The following is a 25,646-nucleotide window of genomic DNA, read 5'->3' as shown; positions in this document are numbered from 1 at the left end:
TTTGAAAGAAAGTTGAAACGCCTTCTCAAATATTATTAAAAGCCAAGGGGGCCAAACTGTCAAACCCCTCTTCTCTTGACATTATTATGTACAAAAAATTAAAAAAAAAACACTTGAAAAAAAGGGGAGAGAAATTGGACAAGAGGTTTTTCTTTTCAAACTTTCCCTCTTCTCCATTCTATATACAACAAAACAACCATCATTTCAATTCATTTGGACGTTGATAGATTATGGACCAATTCTATTAACAAATTATGTTCCAAATTTCTTCAGATGTACGGATTTATGTGTGATGAATAGTCCCGAATTCCAGCTCCTTCCCAACCCATCCACTCCTCCCACATGTCCCAATCTGGATCCTCCATTCCCCTCATCGGCTCCTCGGCGTACGACTCGTCGTAGGTCTCTATTGGCGTCGATATGCCTCTTAAATTATTCATCACCATCTGTTCAACGAAAACATAACTCTATTGGTAAAGAAAAAAGATACTCATCATTCCTCTTAAAAGTTTCAAAATTATTATCCATCTTCACCGTTAATATTTTGAACAAAAACTTAGATTGATGCAACAATTAATGTCTTAATTTTTGCTCTAATTTCTCTTTAAAAAGGATAGTTTCTCCTCTAATTTAGGGTTCAAACTTTCATGTTATTCTAAAAAGAATCCAAAAACAGTACCCAAGAATAGTATTGAAAATAGAGGTTTTGATTTTTGTAATTTGGCCTTTAAAATTTGTATCCTCGTGAGTCGTGATGAATGTTAGACCAAATTTATATCATGATTTGACAAATAATTAGAGCAAATTCAATGTTACAATTAAAATATATGTATGAAAACAACATAAACCTAACCCAAATATTTCCTTTCTTTCACACGTTCTAAATCTAATGCCATGAAAGGAAGTACAAATAAAATTGTCAAATTCAAAGCTGTCTGACTATTTTTTATGAGAGATTATTAAAATATTGAATTAATTAGTTATTATTACGGTAGTGGCCCAATTTAAAAATATAAATAAAACAGAGCGATTCAAATTCCAAATTCCAATAATTGGTCCTATATTTAGTATAAAATTTAATGAAAAAGATAATGAAAAATAAAGGAGGGTGTGATCACGTACATCGTAAGCTTCGTTGATTTGATGAAACTGCACGCCGCAGTTGCTTCCTCTGCAAACGTCTGGATGATACTGAAATCAAAAATCAAGATCAAACAATCAGAAACAGAATCAGACTCGCAAACAAGCGATTAATCAGAGGAAAATTACAGAAAGAAAGAAAAAAAGAGGGGGGAAATCGCAGGAATGGAACCTGAAGAGCGAGGCGTCGGAAGGCCTTTTTGACCTCGGATTCCGAGGCGCCAGGCTGAATCCGAAGAGTCTGATAAGGATCCGTCAAATACGAAGAAGAAGAAGAAGAACAGGAAACCCTAAGGCTATTCCTGGAAGTCCGATCGTTCTTCTGCCGATTCCTCTGGCGAATCCACGAGGAGGAGGACGAAGCATTCCGGCCGAGGATCCCAGCAGTAGCAGCGGACGCCATGAACAACAGCAACAAAAACAGCAAGAACTCTGAGAAACAGAAGAATCGAAGCAAACAAAAAAGGCGCGGATTTGAGACGATTAGAGAAGAGGATTGAATGAATTGTTAGGGTAAAGGTAAAGGTTAAGGGGGGGATAAATAGGGAGAAGAGAAGGGGAGGGATTTAGATTCGGAGGGTGTGGAGGGGCGAGATCGTGGGTCCCTATCCTGTGGGGGCCACTTTTAGAGAGAGAAAAAGATGACGTGTCCCGTGGTGTAGGGGAGAGAAACTCCTGTTCTTATCTGTTATGTTTGTTTGCTTAATTGGTCCTAGTCATCCTCACACACCTTTTTCTTATCCTCTTCCCTTTTTTTTACCCTATTTTGGTAGAGCCAAGCCAACTCCAGAGAGAGAGAGAATTGGTTTTTAAACAAAAGAATATCCTAGGTTAATTTAAGTCTTTTTACAGCTGTAAATCTTTCTCTCTTTTTGTATGTATGACTGTTGGAGCCACCTAAGGTAAAATTCAATTACAGCGTGTTTGGATATCGTCATAGAAGCAGTAATTTTGAAAAAAAAAAAGATTTAATTAAAAGTTATTTAATTACCTTTAATCTATATCTACATCTATACTATATTAAAATGGGAGGATCTCGGAAAAATATTTTTGGACGCTTTTGTCCCTTTTTTAATTTATTAATTTACAAATTATGTCATTAATAATTTATTATAAATATTAAATTAGTTATTGATTATTAATTATCAATAATAATAAATGTACACCATTAAATTAAATTATTTTCTTTAATTACAATTTATAATAGAACTACAAAAGTTTTGTAACGTTTTATCTCCTAATACTATAAAAACATACTTTCTTTCACTATTTTTTCACAACACTTTAATCTCTCTAAACATTGCTCTCAAATATTATTCAATCTAAAAAACATGTGTCGACACTATATCTTGAATCTAAGGCTTGCGAGATCATCGTTCCATAATTTATGAGGTAAAATAATAGTGATTGTTAAGCATCAACATATTTTAGATTAGTGTATTGATAAACTTTGATTTTTTTTTTGTTACTATTGTTTTGTATTGTTCTTTTATATTTAGTGTTTCATGTATTTAGAATGTTTTTTTAGAAAATAATAATAATGTATTGATCTATTACAAGCTCATGTTGATTTTGTTGAAAAAAAAATTGTGCAAGGACATAAAATTTTAATTAATTGTAAATAGTAAATTAATAAATTAATTATGTACAATAATTTGTATGAAATCTAAAAAGTTGGAATATATAACTTTTTGTCTCTCCCTTTTCCAATAATATAATATAATTTAAAGATTTTTTTTAATAATTTTAATATAATATGAATTTAAATTAGTATAAACTAAAATGTTTAATATATAACGAAATGTTAGCTTGAAATTTTTTTAGAATTTTTAATAAACAAAAAAAATATTTTTAGAAAATAATGGACCAAATTAGATTAAATAACATTGTTAAAATAAAAAATTAAAGTACTTGTACATTTCTTAATCAATATATTAAAAATATGAAATGTAACATAAAATTCTTTAAGAAGAAGGGGTACGAAACAATGTAATTTAAATACACTCATAGATTAAATGATTAAATTAGTAAACTACATATATTTTAATGAAGTTTGTATATATACATTTTAATTTTTTTCTTTTTTTTGTTTATTATTATTATTATACTATTGATGGTATTGTTTTTTCTCATTTATTTATGTTATTATAAAATTAAGTTAAATAGAAAATATTCATGCATTTGCACGAGGTATCGAACTAGTTTTATAAAAGTGGTTTAATTACGAGTGGTTTATGGTGTGTTTGAGAGTGGTGATAGGAGTGATTTTGAAAAAAGAGATTTAAATATAATTTATTTTCCAAAAAATTCCAAATGATACCTTCAAAATTAATTTAAAGTAATTTTAAATTTTCCTATCGTTTGATTTAATGTTATTTTCAATCTCATATAAACTAATACTTCAAAATCCCTTTTAAATGATTTTAGATTTTCTCAAAATTAATTTTATCAATCCATAGATATCTCGATTGATTAAGGTCTAAACTTTGAATTCCTACCTCAACTTTCTTATTTGAACTAAAAAAAAGGTCACTTCAAGTCTAAAGTGAGTGTGGTTGTCATAATGTTTAAAATTCTCTTGTTTATAATTTTAATATAAAAGGTAGAACCATTGATATTTAGAATGATAATAGATAGCATTATCTACTGAAGCATGTTTGGATTCACAGATTTTAACTCCAAATCTTGAAAACATTAGGCTTATGATTATTTTGTTTACTATCCTAATTTAAATATAATATTATTAGATTAAACTTTTTCGAGTAGTATAACAAAAAATCCAACTTGGTTATCCTAAACCCAAGATCTTCTATCAACGAAAATAAATAGTTGTGTTTCCATCTCATTTATCGTAACTCCACAATTATATTTCCTATATTTCTATCTTTCATTTTAACTTTTAAGATTATTGCAAAACAATTTATTATACAAAATATTATTTAAAAATTACAATATTATTTTGTAAGATTGATTACTTTTGATAAAAAATACAAATAAAGGTTATACAATAGATGAATTAATATTAAAAATCTTATTAAAGAAAGAATTGATATTAAATATGGAATCTCCTTTGCCTTTGCGTATTAGATGATAGAATTAGAAAAGGAGAGAATTATATCCTTGAAAATTAGTATTTTAGATTTAAATTGATGAGTAGAATTTTTGTAACGGAATTGGATTAATTCAAGATTGTCCGTTGGTGGGGATTACAGGATATGATCATTGTTCTAAACAAGATCGGCTTCATTCCTTATCTTGAACGTTTCAAAGTCCCTTTCTTTTTTTGTTTCCATTTTTGTCCTCTGAGAGGAGGGATTTTTTTTTCTTTTTTTAATTTCCAATTGAAAAAAATACAAGTGGATCGATTCAACCAGAATTTGGTTTAAGAAAAAAAGAAATAAGGGGAAAAACTAATATTATATTGAAGTTAACTTTTGAAAATTTGAGTCAAATAATTCAAGCTAAGTTAAAATATGTTTTTTTTTGAGAAATAAAAATATGTATTTTTTTTTTAAAGTCCAAATCTCACCCCTATACTATTATCGTTGAATGAAATTAAAAAAAAAAAAAATAAATTAAATTGATCAACAGACTTTAAAATTTACCAAATAGATCCAAGTATGATGTGTTCTACATATGTTTTACTTATTTTATTCAAATTTTAATGTATTCATAGAAATGGTATACCCAACATTTAATTTTGAGAAATTTAATCATTTTATTTAGTATAACAAATATATAACATGAAAATTAAAACTTTTAATTCTAAATAAAAGAATGGATATCATTTATTGCTAAATTATACGGTGACTGTTACTATGTCAATCTGAAAGATTTTTTTGCTTATCCTCGCTCATATGTCAATCTCGAAGGATAGATATTTTTATTGCTTGACTTTTTGATTGAAAATCAATCTTCATTTGTAGTACGGCAACCGTTTCGTAATTAAATTCCAGGTCAAAAATTAAAAATGCAAAAATAATTTAACAAATATATGATATGGAATGTTTGTTTTACTCATTTGATTCAAATCTTCCTAATGTATCCAATGGAGATGCCGTACACATCATTTAATTTGAAGAAATTTAGTCACTTATTTTTTTTTGCGAATTTCAATTCGAAACTTTAATCGTGGAAGAAGACGACGTCAGAATCATGCGTAATTATATATAAAATTTCAAACTTTAAAAATTATGTGAAAAAAAATCTTAGTTCATAAAAATACAGTATTAAATTATGCATTTAATTTTTAGATTAAAGATGATAAGAAAATCCAAATTTTTTTGAGTTCAGCGTTATGTGGGACAGGGATTCAGAAATCGAGTTCAGCATTAGATGATTCGTAAACATACAAAAATTTATTTCGATAGAAGTCAAATAAAAATGGGGAGATCAAGATTAATATTTTGAAAGCCTAAAAAAAATTACAGAAACACTAAACACCAAAAATAATAAAATAACAAAATGATTTGTTTTCTTCTTGGGACACCGACGAAAGAGGGTAGGGTTTATGGGAGAGGATAAAACGTGGCGGCCATGTAGACACGTGGCCCGCGGCACGTCTTTTAATGGTCTGAAGGGAAAGCGTTTGACACGTCAGCTGGCACTCAAAACTCGTGCTCTATCAGAGTCAAGACATCAAAATTCAGATCATGTATTATTAAAAAAAGAAAAGAGAGAAAAGAAAAGATAATGTATTATTTGAGATTTAAATTCCATTTTGTAACCGATATGAATTTTTCAGATTATTCTAGTTTGGTCCCTGTTATAGATGAGGATTTTCTGCGAATTCGAATTCCCCGGAGAGATATATACCTTATCATTCAGGATATCCTATATTAAAAAGGAAAAAGATATCTTGATTCTCAGATTCAGATAACCAGATTTGCTAGATATATCAGAATTCGAGTTTTACATTCCTACATGATTAGGATTCAACTCCTTAGTGAGTAAGTCAAATTTGAAGGTATGCTCACAACACTACACTTTATAAATTTGGCAGGATTCCAGAAGGCCAAATTTCTGCATCAATCAAAACTTAAAAAAATGGTTATTTTGGTTATGAAATTTATTATATTTTACCCTATAAACTCTTACAATATTTATTTTAATCTTTAAAGTAAATCTTTTGATTCCCAAGTTATTGTAAACAGTTTTATTTTATTTTATATATCCGTGAATATCTAGGTAGATAGTATGGAGTTTGAACTCATTCCTCTTAAATTTTTTTCTATAATAAAAAGATGAATTCATACCATAGTGATCACCTATCTAAAATTTATTAACGAAGGATTTACTTTTGACAATTAAATATTATAAAATATCTCATGTGGTAAGCAAAACTAAAATTAAAGATTAAAATAAATAGGAGGAAAGTCCAAGGATTAGGATAGTTAATTTTTAGAAATTTAAGTGTTAAAACAAATATTTTTAGACCAAAATAGAATAAATAAATTTCAGGGAAATGGTCTATCTCTAAGTAAAAGAGATTGAGTTTGAACCAAAAGTCAGAAGGTCAAAATATGATTTAAACTTTTTTTTTTTTGTTTTCCTTAAAATTATAATTGTGGAAGTTATTTTATTTGCATATGCAGTTGTGAAATTGAAACGGTCGGGTGATTCCTTTTCTGCCGCGTATGAAACGAATCGTTTTGAACGGGTAACGGAGATCCGGCCTTGGGATGCCAAAAAACTAGATTAATGTGAACCACGCGTGTATCATATGCAACATCAAATTTAAATTTCGAAATGTCAACCCAAAAAGCTCCGCCTTTTATCTTTTTTTGAAAAAAATGTAATTTTTATCTGAAAAAAAATCGGAATAAATTTTATCCTCTTCATTGTTAAATGTTATACAGTTAAATGAGAAAAATATAAAATCAAATATTTTTTAAATGATAATAAATCGTTAAATATTTAATGGTGGTTGAGAAGTCAAATATTTTTCTTTTTATTTTAATTTTTATCTCCATTTTTAAGTTTATATACTTTTTAATATAAGATGGACACGACATTTTTAATTGGAATAGGTACTTTAAAATATTAAAAATAGTAAAAACTTTCTCAACCTTTCTAGTATAATCAAATTAAATATATTAAATGCGCCAAAATAAATATCAAATTAATCACCCTCAAACTCACATGCTCCGACCAAAAGTTAATTTTAGTGTAATTTTTCAGTTGTCAGCCTCGTCAATTTTGTACCATATTTCCATTTTGTAATTGAATGAACTTGATATAGTTTTTCCTTTTTATAATAAATTTTTTAATGAAAGTTTACTTTTTTTTAATAAAATATATTTCAATTTACCGCTGAGCTATCATGTTGGAAAAATATACTCTAAAACTTAAAACATTTATTCAAATATAAGGTAATTTTTTATTACATTATTTAAAAATATATATATATATATATAATACAATAAATATAAAAATGTAGGATTGAATTTCCAACTTCCATAAAAGGAACAAAATGTTTTAGGCCCTTGTATTAATTAATAAATGTAAAAATTTAGAAATTAAAATTGATATAAATTTTCACCGAGGCTTTTGAATTTGTTTAAAATTTGACATTAATTTATTCATCAAATTTCAACAAAGGGAGTAGGTGGATTAAATTTCAAACCAAACTAATAAAATAATAAGAAATCAATGGAGTGGGTTTTTGAAGGACCCATTTTCTGTTTATTTTGCACCTTTATATATATATTAAAAAAATAGTCAATTTAAAAAGCGGTTGTACTTATTTCTTAACTTTTCAAAAATTGTAAAATACTTTTTAGGTTAAAATATTTTGATTATTTATTTTAACTTGAGTTTATTTGATGTATTCTACGTCCTAAATTTAAAATATTCATCTTGATCTTACTTTTTTAAAAAGTGACCGTTTTAGTTTATATTTTCAAAATTTTAATATAGATAATTAGAGGTGTAAATTGGTCAATTCGAGTCAGTTTCCCGCAAAAAACCGACCTGACCCTAAAACTTTTGGTTCTATTTGGTTCGGGTAGAATCGGGTCGGCCGTTAGATTTTCCCTTTTCCCTTTTCTCCCTCGTTGCTGCCATGAATTTATTTTGCTGCTGATGTCAATCATCGATGAAGAAAAATTTATCGCCGCTGTAAATCACTGTCCTGGGATATTGCTGCCTTGAAGGAGAATTAAATAATAGCTTAAAGACGGGAAGCGGTGAAGGGAGAGAGTACCGGAAAAGGGAGGGAAACGACTAGAAAGAAAAATAGGGTAAATAGGTTTAAAATGATCGATTGGTCGGATCCAAACCGAACCGACATAACATTTAACATAACTAAATTGGTTCGGTTCAGATCCTTTCACCCTTACAAATAATAGAAACTCTATAATATAAACACATGGTTACATTTCAATAAGTACATCGAGTATAGTGTCGTTTTGAAATTGTGATATAAAAAATGAGATTAAACATAAAATTAAGGGACCAAAATGAAACTTTTGAAAGAACACGAACTAAAATAAACGAAAGTTGAAAATACAGAAACCAAAATTAACATTTTAAAATTACCATTACTAAAATAAACTAATAGTAAAAGTATAGACACTAAAATAGTATTTTCACCTATTTTTTTATTTAATTAAATCCTAATCATCTTTTACCATTATTAAATTTTAATAGTATTTCGAAACATAAAATTAATAATTTAAAAAGATCATTATATATTTTTAAAATAATTAATTTGTTACTCATTTCAAATTCACAGTGAATGGGAGATTCTAAACATATATATAAGATTTCTTTTTGCTAACATTTTCCCCCCAATTTTTTGGAAGTATACGCATTTGGTTATTCTTATTTTTTATTTCACATTTTTTATCAAACGTTTCAAATTTTGGAAACGATGCAATCAAATTCATCTGTTTCAAATTTTTTCTAAAATACAAATAAAATAATTCTTTTATCTTTTTTTTTTTACTTACAAAATGTATAATAGATATTTAAGAAATAAATAAAACGTAAAAATTTCGTATAAAATTTTTACTTATTTAATCTAAAATAATAGAGAATAAGAATCTATAAATGATTACTAAAAATGTTAATGTTTCTCTTTTTCAATAGAAAAGAAGAAGTAACAACTAACGAAAAAAAGAAACCGATGTCAAAAAGAACATAGTTCAATCATAGTTAACATATATCTCAAAAGGTTGTGAGTTAGATCACTCACTTTCAAGGAAAAATAATTTTTTTTATTAAACAAGAAACAAGCCTTTCAAATTTGTATACAATTTGAGAAAATTTCTAAAATAATTAAAAACAAAAAATATAAATGATGATATCTAAAATTAAAAATTAAAAATACAATAAAGTATAACTTTAGGATGATATTACCAACCTCGATATCTAGCCACTTGAAAGTTGGACTAAAAAACAAAAAAAATATAGAGCTGTTTCTAGAACAACCACTCAGAAATATCAATAAATTATCCTTGATATTTATATATTTATTTTAATAAAAAATATTGGTCAAATTCCATAAAAAATTCAAAAACAATATTTATATGGACAAAAAGGGTTGAAAAAATCACAACCAAAAATGGAAAAAAAAGGACAAGATACCTGTTAGAGCATATCTAAAAGAAAAGAGAGTTGCATTGAATTTGTTTTTAAAATTTGGTTTTAAATTATTGATATTTTGTTTTATAATATGTAGGGTGTGTGAAGATTCGAACCCAAAATAAATGTTTTAATTATTCCAGTTATATTCAAATTGATTTTAATTAATGGTGTTGCAAGCAAGGAAAAAATGGATGTCAAAATCAAGAAGTTAAGTCAAAATTGACAACTCAAAAATTATATAAATATATATACACACATATATGTTTTGGAAGTTCAACCATCTAACAATTAGATATTTATTACGTGGTAATGACATTTAAATTGGAAATATTCAAACATTGACGTTTTAATTTTCACACTTCGAAAAATACATTTCCAATTTTCAGATATTTTTGCTATTGGCAGCCACCGCACAGATTTTTATTTTTATTATTTTTTAGTACGGTTTTTAAACTTTTAACAACTGTCATTGAAATTGGCCTAAAAAAATCTGACTGAAAAATGAAATAATTTGTGGACGAAATAAATACAGCAATAAAAATTTATTATTTTTTTATATTACAAAGGGTAATTTATTAGAAATATAATATTTGCCTACTCATTTATTATAATAATACATTGAAAAATAATATAGTACACGTAATCGTAAGAACACTTATCCCATGTATTATAACCTTACAGAGGACATTAGAAACTATCAAAACAACTATCACATGTATTATAAATTTATAGCCTTCTAGAAGACGTTAATATCTCAAATATAAGAACTATTAGAACATTCATCCCTCATGTATTATAATTTTATTGAGGACGATGATGTAATTTCATGTATAGGAAATCATATTATATCACAAAATTTTAATATATAGTAGTTATGATTACGTTTGATTCATGATTCAATAAGCTTTTTAATGCTGGTTTGATGAAGTTGCTCTATTTGCTATTATTCAATTTTTGTTTTTAGTTTTTCAAACAAATGGGATAGATGGTTTTTTCTCTTTTCTCTTATTTTTTCTTTTTATTTTCTGATAATGGGAAGTCGGAGCTTTGCTCTGCCATATCTAGGGGCACTCGTGGCGTGCACTCGAACTTAGGAGATATTAAGGAGTTCTTGCTAGAACAGGAGTTAGATTTGGATGAAAAGAAAGTTGTTATGTCGTGGAAGAACCACTGTCTTGAAAACAATTTTGACATGACCGTGGTGTTAAATCGTATCTCGTTGATTATTCCGCAAGATTAACACACCACCCAACTCGTCAGGGCGGATTGAAATCGAAAGACTAACTCAGTATTTTGTAAAAAAAAACCTTAGAAAATGTATATATGGGTGAGAATTAAAGTCAAAATATTATAATAATGAATTAAACATTATTTCTCAATTAATTTATAACCGTTACAACAGTTATAAATTAAACAGTTATAAATTAATGTCATGAGAACAAAATGTTTAATATAAAATAAAGATTATTAAATCATGATAAGCATAGACTCCAAAAAATTAATTTGTTTTGTAAAACATATTTTTCTTTAATCATTGCCAACAGTTCTAGTATTAAGCTTATTGGAATGTTCAAACTTGAGATCTGATCTGAGTCCGTCAGTATGACCCAGAGACTACAGGTTCATGCCAACCGGATCACCCATTTGAAGGACCTTTCTCTTTTTTCTATTATTATGAAACATTCTTAAAATTGTGAATATTAATTACTACTCGATTTTATTTTTGTAAAGACGAAATTCTCTTCGTTGAATAGACTTGAAATAAAAATTTTCTCAATCCAATCTACTATATATTGACTAAAAACATTTCATTTATACTCTAAAACAAGAAGGCCGCCGTATGATTGTTTCTTTAAAATTTTCTCTAACTCAAGTCTTCTTAGGTTAAATTGAGACAATTCAGTGCGATCAGAAAGAACAAAAATCTCAATCTCACGTGATTCTTTTTGTTTGTCGAGGATGTTAATTTTTTATTCTCTAAACTTGCCACACAAGCAAGTTGTTCAATGGGCTAGAGACAAACCAAGGTGTGAACAAAAAAAAAATTAATATTCATCATTCACATGTTGTACTTATTTTTTGAATTACACAATGGCTTCATTCTTCTTTATATAAATTTGATTTTTTTTCTCCTATATTAAATTAATTACAGTTCATTGAGTAGTCATGATTACACTAAACAAATAGTCACTTTGTTCGTGAAAAGATCACTTCCAAACTTATTTATTTGAGTTCTGTGCAGATGTTTGCTCATTGATGAACCAATTTAGTTTTTAAAGATAGATAGATAAAACATATGTATTATTAAACAATTTTGTTTCTCTCATTCCTCAAACCTCTCTCTTCTTGTCTTAAAAAAATAATAATAAAATAAAAATAAAACCTCTCCTTCTTTGTAAGGAAAGTGGCTTTCTTTTTCCTTTAAAAAATGGATGGCAACAAACGAAATAAAAAATAAAAATAAAATTGTTATCAATTTAAACCAGAATCTTTCTTGGTGTATTTGGGAGGGAAGGTAAATGAGTAATTTTGAGGAAAAAAAAAAGAAAAAAAGAGATTTAAGTATAATTGATTTTTCAAAATCAAATGTATCTTACCAGTTAATTGAGAGTGATTTTAAATTTTTCTAAAATATTTTTTAATTTGTCAATGACAAAAGTTATTTTCACCATGCTAAAATCATTATCAAACCAGACTAAAATCACTGATTCACATATATTTAGAGGAAAAGCGTACAACTAGGTCATCAAATATGTTCATAAATATATCAAATTGCTCCCACATAAATAAAAATCTTTGAAACCTCAGCCATAAGATAAATCCTAACGTAACTAAAGTTGTTAAGTTTGAATCCAATCTTGATGAAGTAGTGACGATATAGTATTACTAGAACCACGACATTCAAATCCAATTTTTTTCAAACCAAAACTTCAAGATACCATACATAAATTCAATAATATTCCTAACAAAAATTTGCTCAAACAAATTGAAGAAAAGAAAAAGAAAAAATCCCTCATATATTATTCCATGGAAATCAAATATATATATATATATATAAGAAGAAAAGAAAAACCTTAAAAACTCAGAAGGAAGATTAAAACAAGGAGGAGGAGAGCAGCAGAGTTGGCAGCAAGCGAAGAGTTGAACAAAGTGGAAGCTGCGTTCTTCTTATTCTGATTCGCCGGCCGGTGGTTGATGTTGGAGCCGCCCAAGCCGCCGGACCTTCCCCCTCTACTCTTCATAACAAACCAACCGCCCACGCTTCTCTTCTCTTCCTCGCCGCCACCGTTACGTTGCACGACTACAAGCAAATTCAAATATTTGTATGTGTTAAGGATGAATAAACCACTAAACGAATTAGATATCTAACTGAGTGTAAAATTTATTCACAATTCTTAAGAGTTTAAAATGGGTAAATTATTTATAATCTAAGATGAGGTATTCTTTGTTGTGCCAAAGATTTTAGAGTTTTCTCCTAACTTCTTCTCTTTAGATTTCTAAAATTGGAAGATGATATATATATTTTTTTATAACCCGTAATCTATGTCGTATGACTTCGTTAGTTGGACCTCTATAATCGGCGGTGTTGCAGAGCTCGTACTGAAGAGAGGTATCCCTATTTGGCCACAGACCCATTATGCCACCACTTGTTGGCGGTTAAAGCTGAAAGATTATATACGTAAAAAAGATAAAATTTTGCATTTAAACAGTTAAAAGAGAAAAAAAAGAGTTACCAAAATCTTGGTGATGGTGTAGCTGAAGAGAGAGAGAGAGAGTTGAGTGGTTGGAATTGGGGAGTGATGCATGTTCCAAAGAGGAGGCTGAAATCCAAACTGTTTGAAGGATGAAGAGGGAAATTAGGAGGCATAGGATTGCATATACTCCCATTTTTGGGTCTCAAAATTCAAAATTTGAGATCTAAATTAAACTTTTTGTGTAGGGGAAGTAGCGATGTTGGGAGATAGCCATAGGGATAGGTCCAAGAGTAGGTGTTATTATAGAGGAGAGGGTTGTAAAGTGTAAAGTGAAACACAAGATCATGATCAAGCACAGAAGGGAATCTTTATGCTTCTGGTGCAGTGCAGGTATTAAACAATGGCACACAAACAAAGAAAGAACCATATTTTAGTTCACAGTGATTAATATTCTCTCTCAAATGGAACAGCTTTTGAGGCTGTTGAGTGTTTAGTATAAATTCTTTTCTTGTGTGTGTTAAACAGTGGGATTAGACTGCTATGTTTTGTATATTATATTCCCCGATGCTTTTCTAGCTAGCTAGTTAAGTTATATACGTTCTGGTTGGTCAGAGTTTAAAATATACGATTCAACCGTATTTTTAATGGCTTTGATATCGTTTTAATATTCATAGGGTCAACTGTCGATGAGATGAGAGGTGTAGTCCCTGTATTTATAAACTTTATTTAAGTTACTTGATCTTTCCGACGTGAGATTCTTAACACTATATTGTGGTGATTGTATTGATTAGATAACTAGGCCAACTTGCTATTTTTGTTCCATTCGAGGATTTCATTTATATAACTGAAGTTCTAAGACGTTTTTTTTAATATTAATTATGTTACAATTGAGAGAGTGAAGATTTGGACATTTTCACCTCATAATGAAGAGGTGCGCATGACTTACTATGGAGTTAAGAACAAGTTAGCAACTCTAATATACATTACTCTAATTAATATCACTTGTTGATGCTTAAATTTGGTCTTATGGGATGTCGTCAAATTCGCACAAATCTTCTAGAATAAAGGGATTGACGAGACCTGCAAAACAAAATTCTAGCCACATCGGCTCCGATGCTTAATTCAGAATCGGAGAAGTCGAGTATGGAGAGTAGGATATTTTAACATAGGAAAGAGTAGAGATTTGTAGCATATCAAATAGTATGAATTTGTAGCATCCCTTTATATTTGACTTACTCCCCTATCTATAGAACTTGAATCTTGATCCTTCCAGGAATTGTGGAATTCGAATGCCGGAGATCAATATAAGATATATTCTCCTCAATTTGAAGACCATCAAGATATCTTCCCTTTTGAATCCCTTGGGAACTGAGATTTTTTCATTAGACTTCTGCTTTGAGAATATTTTGTTGTGTGGTTGGTGGGATTTAATTTATACCCTAGAGTTTACTCTTGGGTTTCTAACCTATTTGGATTTTGTCAATGGTTTTTTACCATGAGTTTAATCAATACCATTGAGTTTCTAACCTATTTTCGTTTTTGGCAAATGGTTTTATACCCTGGGTTTCGTTGACTGGTTTGGCATGTCTGTCTTGTCCTAGTTCGAGTTCCTTGACTAGCGGTTGAATAGCTTACCCATGCCCCCACTTTGTTTGGTCATCAAACAAATAATTTTCTCAAGTATAAAACATAGGAAATTATTAATTTACCTCAAATTTGAACATCATAGTAGAATAAACAACATGCTTAATTTTTATTTAACAATTCATCACCTTCAACCATCCTAGGCAAGAATAACTCTCGGTTTACCATCCTCCTCGGATGACAATCATTGTCGGAACGTTGTTGATCTCTCCAAAGTTCATATTGTTGGTTTTTAGATCTTAGCGTTCCCACGATGCAAATTGTTGATGCATAAATTTGGCCTCTCGAGATGCCGCCAAATTCACACAAATCTTTGGGATCGACGAGACCTGCAAAACAGAATACCGCTAAGATCGGTGTGGCGATCGGAGAAGTCGAGTATGGAGAGTAGGATATTTTAGCATAGGAAAGAGTAGAGATTTGTAGCATATCAAATAGTAGGGATTTGTAGCATCCTTTTAGGTTTGACTTACTTCTAGAAGTTGAATCCTGTTCCTTCCAGAGATTGTGAAATTCCTCATACAACTAACAAATCTGGTTATCTGAATCTAGGATATCTTCTCCTCGATATTTTCCCTTTTGAATCCCTGGTAGGGAATTGAGATTTTCTCATCCATGACATCACTAGTTAATACATTAAATCTTGTTCGGTCTCCATGGTATGATTTTTGTTACTTAATATTATTTAAGCTCATATGGTTTATTTTTAGATTCTATTCAAAAGACTTTCTAAGCAGCTTAATTTACTTTGGTGTATTTAAGACCTTCTTTACTAGATGATGTAAGGCTATATGTTTGCATTTCCAACACATGCTTTCATCAAATCAAATGGTAAATTTAAAACAATTCAAAAATTAACTAGCCAATCTGAATAAGTTTAACTAATTAAGGTATCTATATATTTTTAATAAAAAAAATTGTGAGTTTGAATCTCTACCTCACATATTATACTTGAAAAAAAAACCAAAAAACTAATTAAAATTACTGTATTTAAAATTAAACTTTCAAAACGTCTAATTATAAACCTACCGAACATGTACAAATTCCTAGACAAGGTTTATAGTTTTTCTGTTTAAAAATAGGCGAGTTCACATCATAATCTAATTCTTTACACTCTAGAAATGTAGACCATGCAAATAGAAAGTTTGAATTAGACTTTAAATCAATGGAATATAATATATTAGAGTGATTAGAATACTTCTAATTTTGTTTTGTTTCCTATATATATTAAAAAGAACTCTTAGATCATTGTCAGACCAATTTTATTAACTTTTTTTTTCATTCAAATATTAATTTAGAGGAAGCTGAAGAAGTGAAAGGTGGAATAAAGAATAAAGGTAAAAATCAAAAAACCAACCAAACCACTTGTTGAAAGATCCATAAATGCTGTGGGCTGCCAAGAATCTGATGCCTAATTTTTCACACTTTACACTATCATTTTCAAGAATGTGTTGTGCTATATAATTCAAACTTCACTCTCTTTCACCTTTTTTTCTCTTTGGTTATTCCTCTTCCTTCAAGATCTAACAAGATCTTCTTAAACAGATTAAAAGTTTCAAAAAAACAAACATATTTTTAGTTAGTTATGTGTATATATGTAGATCGAATTTTAACTTTGCAACGTTATGATTCTTGGGCTTCTTAGTTCGTAAGTATTGGGTCTTTGCAGTTTTAGAAAAATAACGATCGTGTTCGTTTTTTAAAGATGCTTTAGAGTAATAAATAAGCCTATTTGGATAGTCGCCAATGTTGAATAGGTATTCTAAATCATTTCTTGATTGCATAGGTAGTTCGAAAGTCTTTGGTGCTCGAATTAGCTAGGCATCTTACTTTTCCTCTCGGTCAATTCATCTGTTAAGGATGATGGCCAAAATCTCTGTAGTCTTTCATATGTATTCTAAGGGAATGGTCGACTTATCACATTCGAGGTGTGTATCAATTTTGAATTACCAACTCTTTTATTATATCCTACTTTTTCTTTATTTGAATAAATTATCTGTCTGGCTAGAATGAGCATAGCTGGGTTAAGACACCTTATTATCTTTTTTAAGGTTGGAGGTTGGATCTCTCATCTCTATATTTGTTGTACTAGAAAAAAAAACTTCATGTAATTTCCAAAGTATAAAATTAAATTATTTTAAATAAAAAAATTAAAACAAAAACATTACCAGATATATAGAAAGTAGTAACCATCTATACTACACACATATTAATATTTATGGTATACATATTATTAATATGACTTGATTGATCTTAGTAAGCTCTCTTAAAAATTATGGAGTTTCGAATTCCCATTTCTCTTTTACATTTGTCCTTTTTAATGTATTTTAACCTTTTGTGTTTTGTTGTGAGCAACCTCACGTTATGCAAAGTTTGGTGCTTAATGCCTTTGACTTTTATTTTTGAACTTAATGCATTTTACTATTGGTGTGAAATGAACTCTAGCTTTAAATGCCATTAAGATTGTTATATTTTTATTGCCAAAATCGATTAATTATATCTTAATTAAACTTCAATTAAAGTTTCATTTATTAATTCGAACAATTTCAACCTATTTTTACATTTTCGTAATCTTTCTCGGAATATTGATAGTAGGGATGTTCACAGGTTGGGTCGGGTCGGGTTAGGAGTGATTTTTGGACCAACCTGAATTTTCGAGTTGGCCATATATAGGAACTGTCGAATTTGATTTGAATCGGATTGGATTGTCGGTGTGTGTTTTTTTTAATTATCACGACGATGACGGGGAGTTAGGATTAAAACTTAACTGACGGTTGAGATTAAGATAAAAAAATGGAAGAATATAATATGAAAACTTTAAATGAAAGGCGATTAACACTAAATGGATGCTAACATTGAAGATAAATATATTATTATATATATAATTAAGAAAAATACAATATGCATAAATTTGGGTTGGATTGGGTTGATCCCGATTTTTTAAAGGTTGAATCCGAAATTCAATCCAACTCTATCGGATTGAAAAAATCACAACCCAACCCAATCCAAAGTTTCATCTAATCCATTTGTCGGATTCGTCAACTTGTCCGATCTTCTGAACACCTCTAATTATATAAGAGTACATTTACATCGAGATTTCTGTAAAATCGAAATTAGGACATTTCCGTTGAGAATATTTCAAACCTTGTATGAAGTATAAACTTTGCTGCATTATCCAAAAAAAAAAAAAAAAAGCTGTTTTTCCAGAGGAAAAAAGGATCAGCCATCATTATCTTGCTTCTTATATTCATAATGCCATTTCCCATTCCCATAAATAATTATTTCTTCCCCTGGTTGGTTTATGCAAGAAGAAGAAGACAACGAAAGGAAAATACCGAGAAGATAAAGATTCAACGAATGCGGATCATCAAAATGTTCTAATCTTTTTTTTTTTTCCTTTCACTTAGTCACGGCTTCAATTATACGTCTTTTTCTCTAACATGGCGTCGTGAAATCCCCACAATTTCTCCCAAAATTCTCCTTCTCAATCACGTCAACGGATGGATGAACTATCGATCGAGTGGCCAACGCACGCCACACACACAAGTCTCCACTCAATTGGGCGCCGCAGAAACCTTCGAACTCCACAATCGCGATTAATTGTCCAACCCCAATATCGAGTGGAGCAATTGGGAATTTTGACACTTTGCAGAAGTCAAAGCTATTATGGAAAATGGGCATTTTCAGACGTTCCTGTCATCGATGATCTGTGGGGAGTAATGGGAGTCATCGCCAAGAGTGGAGGAAGAAATTCCAAGTGATGAAGCAAATGTTGTTGTGGTGTCGCCACCATTAAGGTACCTCTTTAATCGATCCAAGTCATCCGCAGCATCGAGCATGGTGGGTCTTGTGGATGGAGATTCTTGAGTGCATAGCAAACCTAATTCGATTAGCTCTCGGATTGCCACTTCCCACATTTTCTTCATTTCAGGTGATTGATCTCTCGAAGCTCTCTGTAGAGAAGAATCCACTACTTTTTCTACTCTGCCGTAGTAATGGCTCTTCACCCACTTATGTAGACTTAGCCCATCATCAAACATGTCGTCTGTTGGCCTTTTTCTTGTCACCATTTCTAGAGCTAGAACGCCGAAACTGTAAACATCTCCTTTCATCGATGCTGTTGAACCAAACCCGTATTCTGCACCATGAATAGACGTAACACGAATCATGCACTTGACATGTTTGATAAAAGTCCTAGGTAAAAATGGAAAGACAGAGGTTTCTTGTTCTGCCCTCTCTCTCTCATTTTAAGTTGTAGGGAATATATTCAATGATTAAACTTGTCATAGCTTATCAACTCAAACTTGTGGGCCTAGTGATAACTTATCAATGTTATCATGAGAGAGGATCCTGAGTTAAAACTCTGGAGATGGTTAAAAATTGATGCAATTGAATTGGGTGATGTCCCTCACGCTCCCTCCCTTTTTTAGAATGGGAATCTTAGTAGAGATAAAGAATTTTTAGCTGATAGAGATGGAGATGGAGAAGCTATTCTCGACACTGTTTCTCATTCTAACACTCGTAATTTTACATTTGCTTAGAATGTAGATGAATCGAAAGCGAAATTGTTGGGTTTTTAAAAGCAGAGAAATGTACCTGGTGCAATATATCCGATTGATCCACTTAACATGTTTGCAGTAGACTTTCCCATGTTTTCAACAGCTGCACTACTTCCAACTCCAGGAGTCATTAACCTCGCGATCCCAAAATCAGAAACAAGAGCTGTCATGTCATCTTTTAGAAGAACGTTGCTTGGCTTTAGATCACAATGAACGACTCTGACTGGAGAGTGATGATGCAGGTATGCCATTCCTTCAGCTATATCACTGCATATATTCACCCTCTGGACAAGGCTTAAATCTGAAGAACCAGAAGCCAAGCTGGTTGGCGAATGTGGGTATAGATGGCTATCCAAGCTTCCATTTGCCATGTATGGTAGAACTAGAGCTTTAAAGTCTGGAAGACTACAAGCTGTTATAATTCTTATAAGGTTTCTATGGCGAATTCGCTTCAAAACCTCACATTCTCTGTTAAAACTCTTTGTGGAATTTCCAGATTGCATATGCAGAACTTTGACGGCTACTGTTGTTCCATCTGGAAGAACGCCTCTATAGACTTGTCCATAGCTACCTGACCCAATTAGTCTCTGTTCATCAAAACCTCCAGTAGCTTCTGATAGTTGCCTGCTTGTTATTCTTGGAAAATTGTGCATAAAATCTGGCATCTTTGATCTCCTTGATGACTCAATATTTCGTGCTGAAATAATTACTTTTAGACGTCGGCAAGCAATGGCGCAGCATATTGTTGATAAGAACGATGATATGCATATGATTAGGATGAATATAGTCAAGAATACAGGTGATTGAAACCGATTTCTCTTGCCAGGACAGGTTGGTATTCCAGGAACTGCCCCACAAAGGAGTGGATTGTTCAAAAACGACAAACTTGTGGATGACTTGAAAATCCCCCCTCTTGGAATCATTCCTTCGAAGTTATTGAATGAAAGATTCAGGTAGGTGAGGGATTGGAGCTTACCAAGACTGGCTGGAATCACACCAGATATTTGGTTTTTTGAAATGTCAAAGGATTCAAGGTTCTCGAGTTCACCTAGAGAATCCGGAAGATGACCTTGGAGGGAGTTATTTGAAAAATTTATCAACCTCAGTGCAATACAACTTGATATCTGAGGGAAGATACTTCCAGTGAGATTATTGGATGAAAGATCCATCTCTTGAACATTTTTCAGCTTGCTAAGCTCAATTGGTAAGGTTCCTTGAAGATTGTTATGAGAAAGGTTAATGAAAATTCTTATCTCTTGCAAGCCTAATATATCTCGAGGAATGATTCCTGACAACATGTTGAAAGATAAGTCCAGCTTTTGGATACCTGTACACTTTCCTAAAGTTGAAGGTATGGTTCCTGACAAGAGGTTGTTGTTGAGAAACAAATAGTTCAATTGAGTCAAATTCCCAATACTTTCTGGGATTTCACCTGAAAGTTGGTTGTATGATAGGTCCAACAAACCAAGATGTCGTAACTCGCCTAATGCTTCTGGAATGTCTGAAGTTATGAGGTTGTGTGATAAAAAAAGCTGCTCCAATTTCGACAACTTGCTTATCTCTGCAGGAATTGTTCCGTTAAGAAGATTCGATGTCAAGTTCAGCACTGCAAATTTGGTAAGCTTGGCTAAACTTGGAGGAATTGATCCAAATATTTGGTTTTCTTGCAGAAGCAGAACTGAAAAATTGACACCCAAACGGCCAATGGAATCAGGCACCCTCCCTCCGAGCCCCATACCTGCCAATTCAAGCTCCTCTAAACTACTGCAGTTTCCAAGAGAAGTAATGAACGGTTCAAGATTGTTATTTCCATCATGGCTTACCATATCATTATTTGACAAATGAAGGTAGATAAGTGAAGGCAGGTTTTCTACAAGCACCGAAGGCAGTTCCCCAGAAAGATGATTATATTCGACATCCAAGTTATACAGAGAAGTGTTTGTTAAAGAAAGAGGGAGTTCTCCACTGAACTGGTTGTTGTACAGATTGAGATTCCACAGCTTTGGACAATTTCCAACTTCTTTTGGAATCCCTCCTGTCAGGAAGTTGTTGGAAAGGTCTACATTATGCAACAAAGTGCAATTAGAAAAGAGAGAAGGTGGAACTGTGCCATTTAACTTGTTCTGCATAAGACTTACTACAGTAAGTTTGGACAAACTAGCGAGGGAATTTGGTATTGCACCATCCAAATTGTTGCTGTCAAGGCGAAGGCGGTGAAGATTTCGAAGAGAGAAAAGTTCAGAAGGAATTCCCCCAAAAAAATTGTTGTCAATAATATCCAGAACTCGAAGACCAGTGAGATTGGAGAGGAAGGGTGAAATTTTTCCCACAAGTCCAACATCAATCAAACTGAGCTTCGTCACCCGGTGACGGTGTCGGTCACAAGCAACACCAGTGAAGTTGCATACATCAACTGCCTCAATCCAGTTAGCTAGAGTGGAAGTGGGGTCATGTATGATCCACGTCCTGAAGGCCAGGAGGGCTGCTTTATCAGTGATCAAAGACTTATGAGGGGGGTAGTGGTGACCTATAACTGAACTCCCAGAAATAAAAACCAGATACTGAAACAGTAGGAGGAACACAGCTCTTAAGAAAACCATATCAAGCTGAAGAAGAATACTATTACAATGGAAATTGGTCTGTAAGTTTACCTTCTTCTCTAGTCATCATCCTTTGCTTTACATTCTTCTGCCTGTTTCATAAAGGGAATGGAAAAAAAAACATATATGAAAGTTTAGTGGGATGGGTTTGAGCTAGAATTGGTTAGAAAGTGGGCTAGTGCAGAAGTAGCTGAAAGAGAAAGGGAGGGAGTAATGTGTAAATTACTGGTGCGATTTGATATTTTATAGGGAAAAAGTCGGTGGTAGGAATGATGAATTGAGAGACTAAGAATGGTATTATTTGCTCATCTTTTGCTTTATGGGGCTGCAATCACTATGATGATTAGGTTTTCACTCAATATAATAAATCTATATCCTGAAAGATAACTGTTTGCTGGGATTGTTTATATGAAGGAATGGAAGAGAAAAGAGAAGTAAATTTGTGGGTTTTTATTTAAAAACTCTCTCTCTCTCTCTTGTGGGTGGTGAGTGGGTGTGCTGGTGGAGGGACATTCTTCTGGTGTTCTGGCTGATGGCTGCAACATGTAACGATTTCTTTTTTCTTGTTTTCTCTTTTTTCTAGAAACATTTTGAGGATCTTTACTAAATTTATATATACACACACACTTTGGGAGAGATTATTTTTTGTTAAAAATTTTTGAAATAGGGAAAATTTGTCTCCAAAACAATTCACTTTTGGAAATGAAAAGAAAGTTATTAAAATGAGTACTTGGTAGTTGGTAGTCCAGCCTGCATTTTCATAAGGTTTTTGGTTTTTGCTATATTGTTTTTAAAGAATATAAAATCAGAATATGTTTGAGAATGTTTTTTTTTTTAATTGAAAACCCCCTTAAATTCAGATAGACACTAGACAGAGAAGGAAAGAAAAGAGAGAGAGGGAGATTTGAGATTTAGTTTTTGGTTAAATTGTTGGGTTGAAAGTTGAATAATAGGTCAACCCTTGTTGATGAGATATCTGACGTGGCCATGGCCATGGAATTGGGAATGGTTTGTTTTTTTTCTTTCTTCATTTTCTTTTTCTTCACTGTTGCAGAAGGACGGAGTGTTTGTTTCCTGGGAAAATTTTCAGAGCCTTCTCATTTTCCTTCACAGATGTGGATCATCATGCTTTTCTCAGGTGAATTCATGCTTCAAAATCACTTTCTTCATTAGGCCCAACTCCAAAGGCCTCAATGATCTTCTCAAACAATGCTGTCGTCGTTAGAGTTGGACAAGTTTTGCCATATTTGCAGATTGTAATTTATATAGCAATTTTTTTTTTGTGTGCATAGACATTTTTACGCAATTCTCTCTTTAATCACTCATTTACGTTAACCTTTCGATTCTTTCCATTCCATGTGAGACAAAATTAGGTCAATTTACATTTGTCATTTCCAACGATAAAGTCTATCAATAATGTAGACTATTACTGATAGAACATAGACATTTCAAGGCTATTTTAGTCTTTTTCTTTTTCGTTATATTTGTAAATTTATGATACTGTAGCAGTATTTGTAATTAATTAATCTTGATTTGCCATATTTGCAAGTGCTATTTTTGTTTCTATTAAAATTTTAGGTGAAATCGTCTCTTCCTCCCATTTGCCGTACCATTAAAATTATCCTATTATCATGAAGTTCAATATTCTTAAAAATATTATTAAAATATATAATATTAACAAAAATAATCTTCCCAAATGATGATGGATGATTTCTTTCTAATTATTTTCATTTAAAATTCCTTTTCACTTTCTTATTATTTTTCCTTGAAATCTTGATATTTATTATTTTAATTACATTTGAGAAACTACAAAATTAACGGAAACGCAAACAAATTTAGGGAGTAGAAAGAACAATCTGATTATGAAATGATTTGTCAGAGCACGATGGTCGGTTTAGAATGATCCAAGAAATTGTTTTCTTTCTTTTTTTTTTTTTTTGGTTGCACTTTTTTAATTCTTGAAATCATAAAATAACTTCAACTACTTCGTATTAACCACGTTTTAATTTTACATCCTGTTCATAATATTTTTTTATATCAGGTCTATTTTCAATATAAATATTATTTTGGGTAAATTACACAAATCATGGTAGTGGTCACAATTACATCCTAGAATTTTTAAGTATAAAAATTGAATCCTCATATTTTTTCTAAATTAAAAAATTAAACCCTACAAACGTGAGAAATTGCAATCCTAAATTTTTAATGGTATAAATATGAAATAATATAGTAATTTTTAAAAATTAGTACTCTATTATATTTCTCTAAATATTTCCTTCTTTCTGTAATTTAAAAAATTTCTTCCACTCCCACTCCCACCCGCACCCCACACTAAATACGCCATTGAACCACCGGAGCCATAAACGACGAGCTGCAGAATCCAAAGCTAGAATCTCTTGGTGGTTCGGAAACTGTCGACAGATCCGCCGTGCACGGCGTCGAAAACGAGCTCATGGTTGTGCAGAAAATGCTCGAGAAAACACACGGCGGCAACGGCTTCAAAGCCATCGGAATCTTCGGAGCCAAAGGATTGGAAACCGATTTCCCAAGCTTTTCTCCAAAACCCAGAAGTGAAATCACAATTTCTCCCTACGATTTGGGTTTCAAGCTTCTCGAACGACTGCTATTTCTCTCAACTGCCCGTACAATCTCTCATAAAATCTTCAATACAGTTTAATCACGGAGGGAGAGAGAAAGTAGAGAAATAATGAAGTGTTTAGAGAAATAGGGTAAATTAGATTTAAGTTTCTAAAATTCAAGGGTTTCAGAAATTTATTGGTGTAAATTTGAGGATTTAATTTTTACTATTAGGATTGAATTTTTTCACTTATAAAAATTTCTATTCACTGCTATTTTAAAACGTCATAATTACTTAATTATTCACTTAAAAAATATGTTATCTGTTTTTAGCGGTGAATTAATTTAATTCAACATGTTGGGAGGAAGATTCGAACTCACAACTTCTTAGTTAATTATATTCGCTTTGACAATTATTGTTATTGTTTTATTCGCTCTTGTTTAGGTGTATTTGCTAGTTTGATCAATATATAATGGTAAATATAATATTGTTTTAGAAAGTAAATAAATAGTGTTATTCGTTTATTTATTTTTAAATTCTAACCAGTATAACCATGTTTAGATTAACAAATAAATAGTGATGGAGCTGAAAAATGCAAAATTAATAAGCAAAATTACATATATTATAACCGTAGCCTACTTTCAAATTTACAAAACTAAAAAAATAAAAAATTAATAGAAAACAAGATGTAAAATCTCACCTTTTATATGTTTAAAAACCCACACAAAATGACAAAATAATATCTTCACAAATGCTAACAAAATTTTAAATATATCATTTTATTATGTTATGGAATAAAATTCCATAAATTCCAACTGGTTCATCTCTAGTCTAACTTCAC

The 25,646-nt window shown here is 31.0% G+C and overlaps 2 protein-coding genes and 2 long non-coding RNA genes across 5 annotated transcripts; 1 reads left to right on the top strand and 3 right to left on the bottom strand.

Moving 5' to 3' along the window:
- J8 (Chaperone DnaJ-domain superfamily protein) lies at positions 1 to 1,667 on the bottom strand. The gene is made up of 3 exons (XM_022297705.2): positions 1,313 to 1,667; positions 1,123 to 1,191; positions 1 to 446 (listed from the first exon to the last, which is right to left on the bottom strand). The coding sequence occupies exons 1-3, from the start codon at positions 1,541 to 1,543 to the stop codon at positions 270 to 272; spliced, it is 477 nt and encodes a 158-aa protein (XP_022153397.1). The 5' UTR covers positions 1,544 to 1,667; the 3' UTR covers positions 1 to 269.
- Positions 1,668 to 12,715: 11,048 nt separating this feature from the next.
- Positions 12,716 to 13,868, bottom strand: LOC148209452 (uncharacterized). The gene is made up of 2 exons (XR_015792983.1): positions 13,464 to 13,868; positions 12,716 to 13,030 (listed from the first exon to the last, which is right to left on the bottom strand). It is a non-coding gene; the product is annotated as an uncharacterized LOC148209452 (long non-coding RNA).
- A 4,429-nt stretch (positions 13,869 to 18,297) lies between these two features.
- LOC111020967 (uncharacterized) lies at positions 18,298 to 22,227 on the bottom strand. Its single transcript, XM_022297772.2, has 2 exons — positions 19,665 to 22,227; positions 18,298 to 19,206 (listed from the first exon to the last, which is right to left on the bottom strand). The coding sequence occupies exons 1-2, from the start codon at positions 22,225 to 22,227 to the stop codon at positions 18,752 to 18,754; spliced, it is 3,018 nt and encodes a 1,005-aa protein (XP_022153464.1). The 3' UTR covers positions 18,298 to 18,751.
- On the top strand, positions 18,740 to 23,749 carry LOC111020968 (uncharacterized). Of its 2 annotated transcripts, none has more exons than XR_015792924.1 (2): positions 18,740 to 22,264; positions 23,282 to 23,749. It is a non-coding gene; the product is annotated as an uncharacterized LOC111020968 (long non-coding RNA). The 2 variants fall into 2 exon arrangements; XR_002602769.2 differs by having other exon boundaries at positions 18,740 to 22,268.
- Positions 23,750 to 25,646: the final 1,897 nt, after the last annotated feature.

Source organism: Momordica charantia (assembly GCF_013281855.1).
Source record: "Momordica charantia cultivar OHB3-1 chromosome 8 unlocalized genomic scaffold, Mcharantia_2.0 BLBB01000008.1, whole genome shotgun sequence".
NCBI lineage: Eukaryota > Viridiplantae > Streptophyta > Magnoliopsida > Cucurbitales > Cucurbitaceae > Momordica > Momordica charantia.
The sequence above is the reverse complement of the archived record's forward strand: the minus strand, read 5'-3'. Positions and strand labels throughout refer to the sequence as shown.

Excerpts from the sequence above, each read along its gene's own strand:
- J8 (XM_022297705.2), bottom strand. The coding sequence starts at position 1,543 with ATGGCGTCCGCTGCTACTGCTGGGATCCTCGGCCGGAATGCTTCGTCC. Across the intron at positions 1,192-1,312 it reads TCCGACGCCTCGCTCTTCAG|TATCATCCAGACGTTTGCAG; the intron begins GTTCCATTCCTG and ends TTTTGATTTCAG. Across the intron at positions 447-1,122 it reads AAATCAACGAAGCTTACGAT|ATGGTGATGAATAATTTAAG; the intron begins GTACGTGATCAC and ends TTCGTTGAACAG.
- LOC111020967 (XM_022297772.2), bottom strand. The coding sequence starts at position 22,227 with ATGGTTTTCTTAAGAGCTGTGTTCCTCCTACTGTTTCAGTATCTGGTT. Across the intron at positions 19,207-19,664 it reads AATCGGATATATTGCACCAG|AATACGGGTTTGGTTCAACA; the intron begins GTACATTTCTCT and ends TTCATGGTGCAG.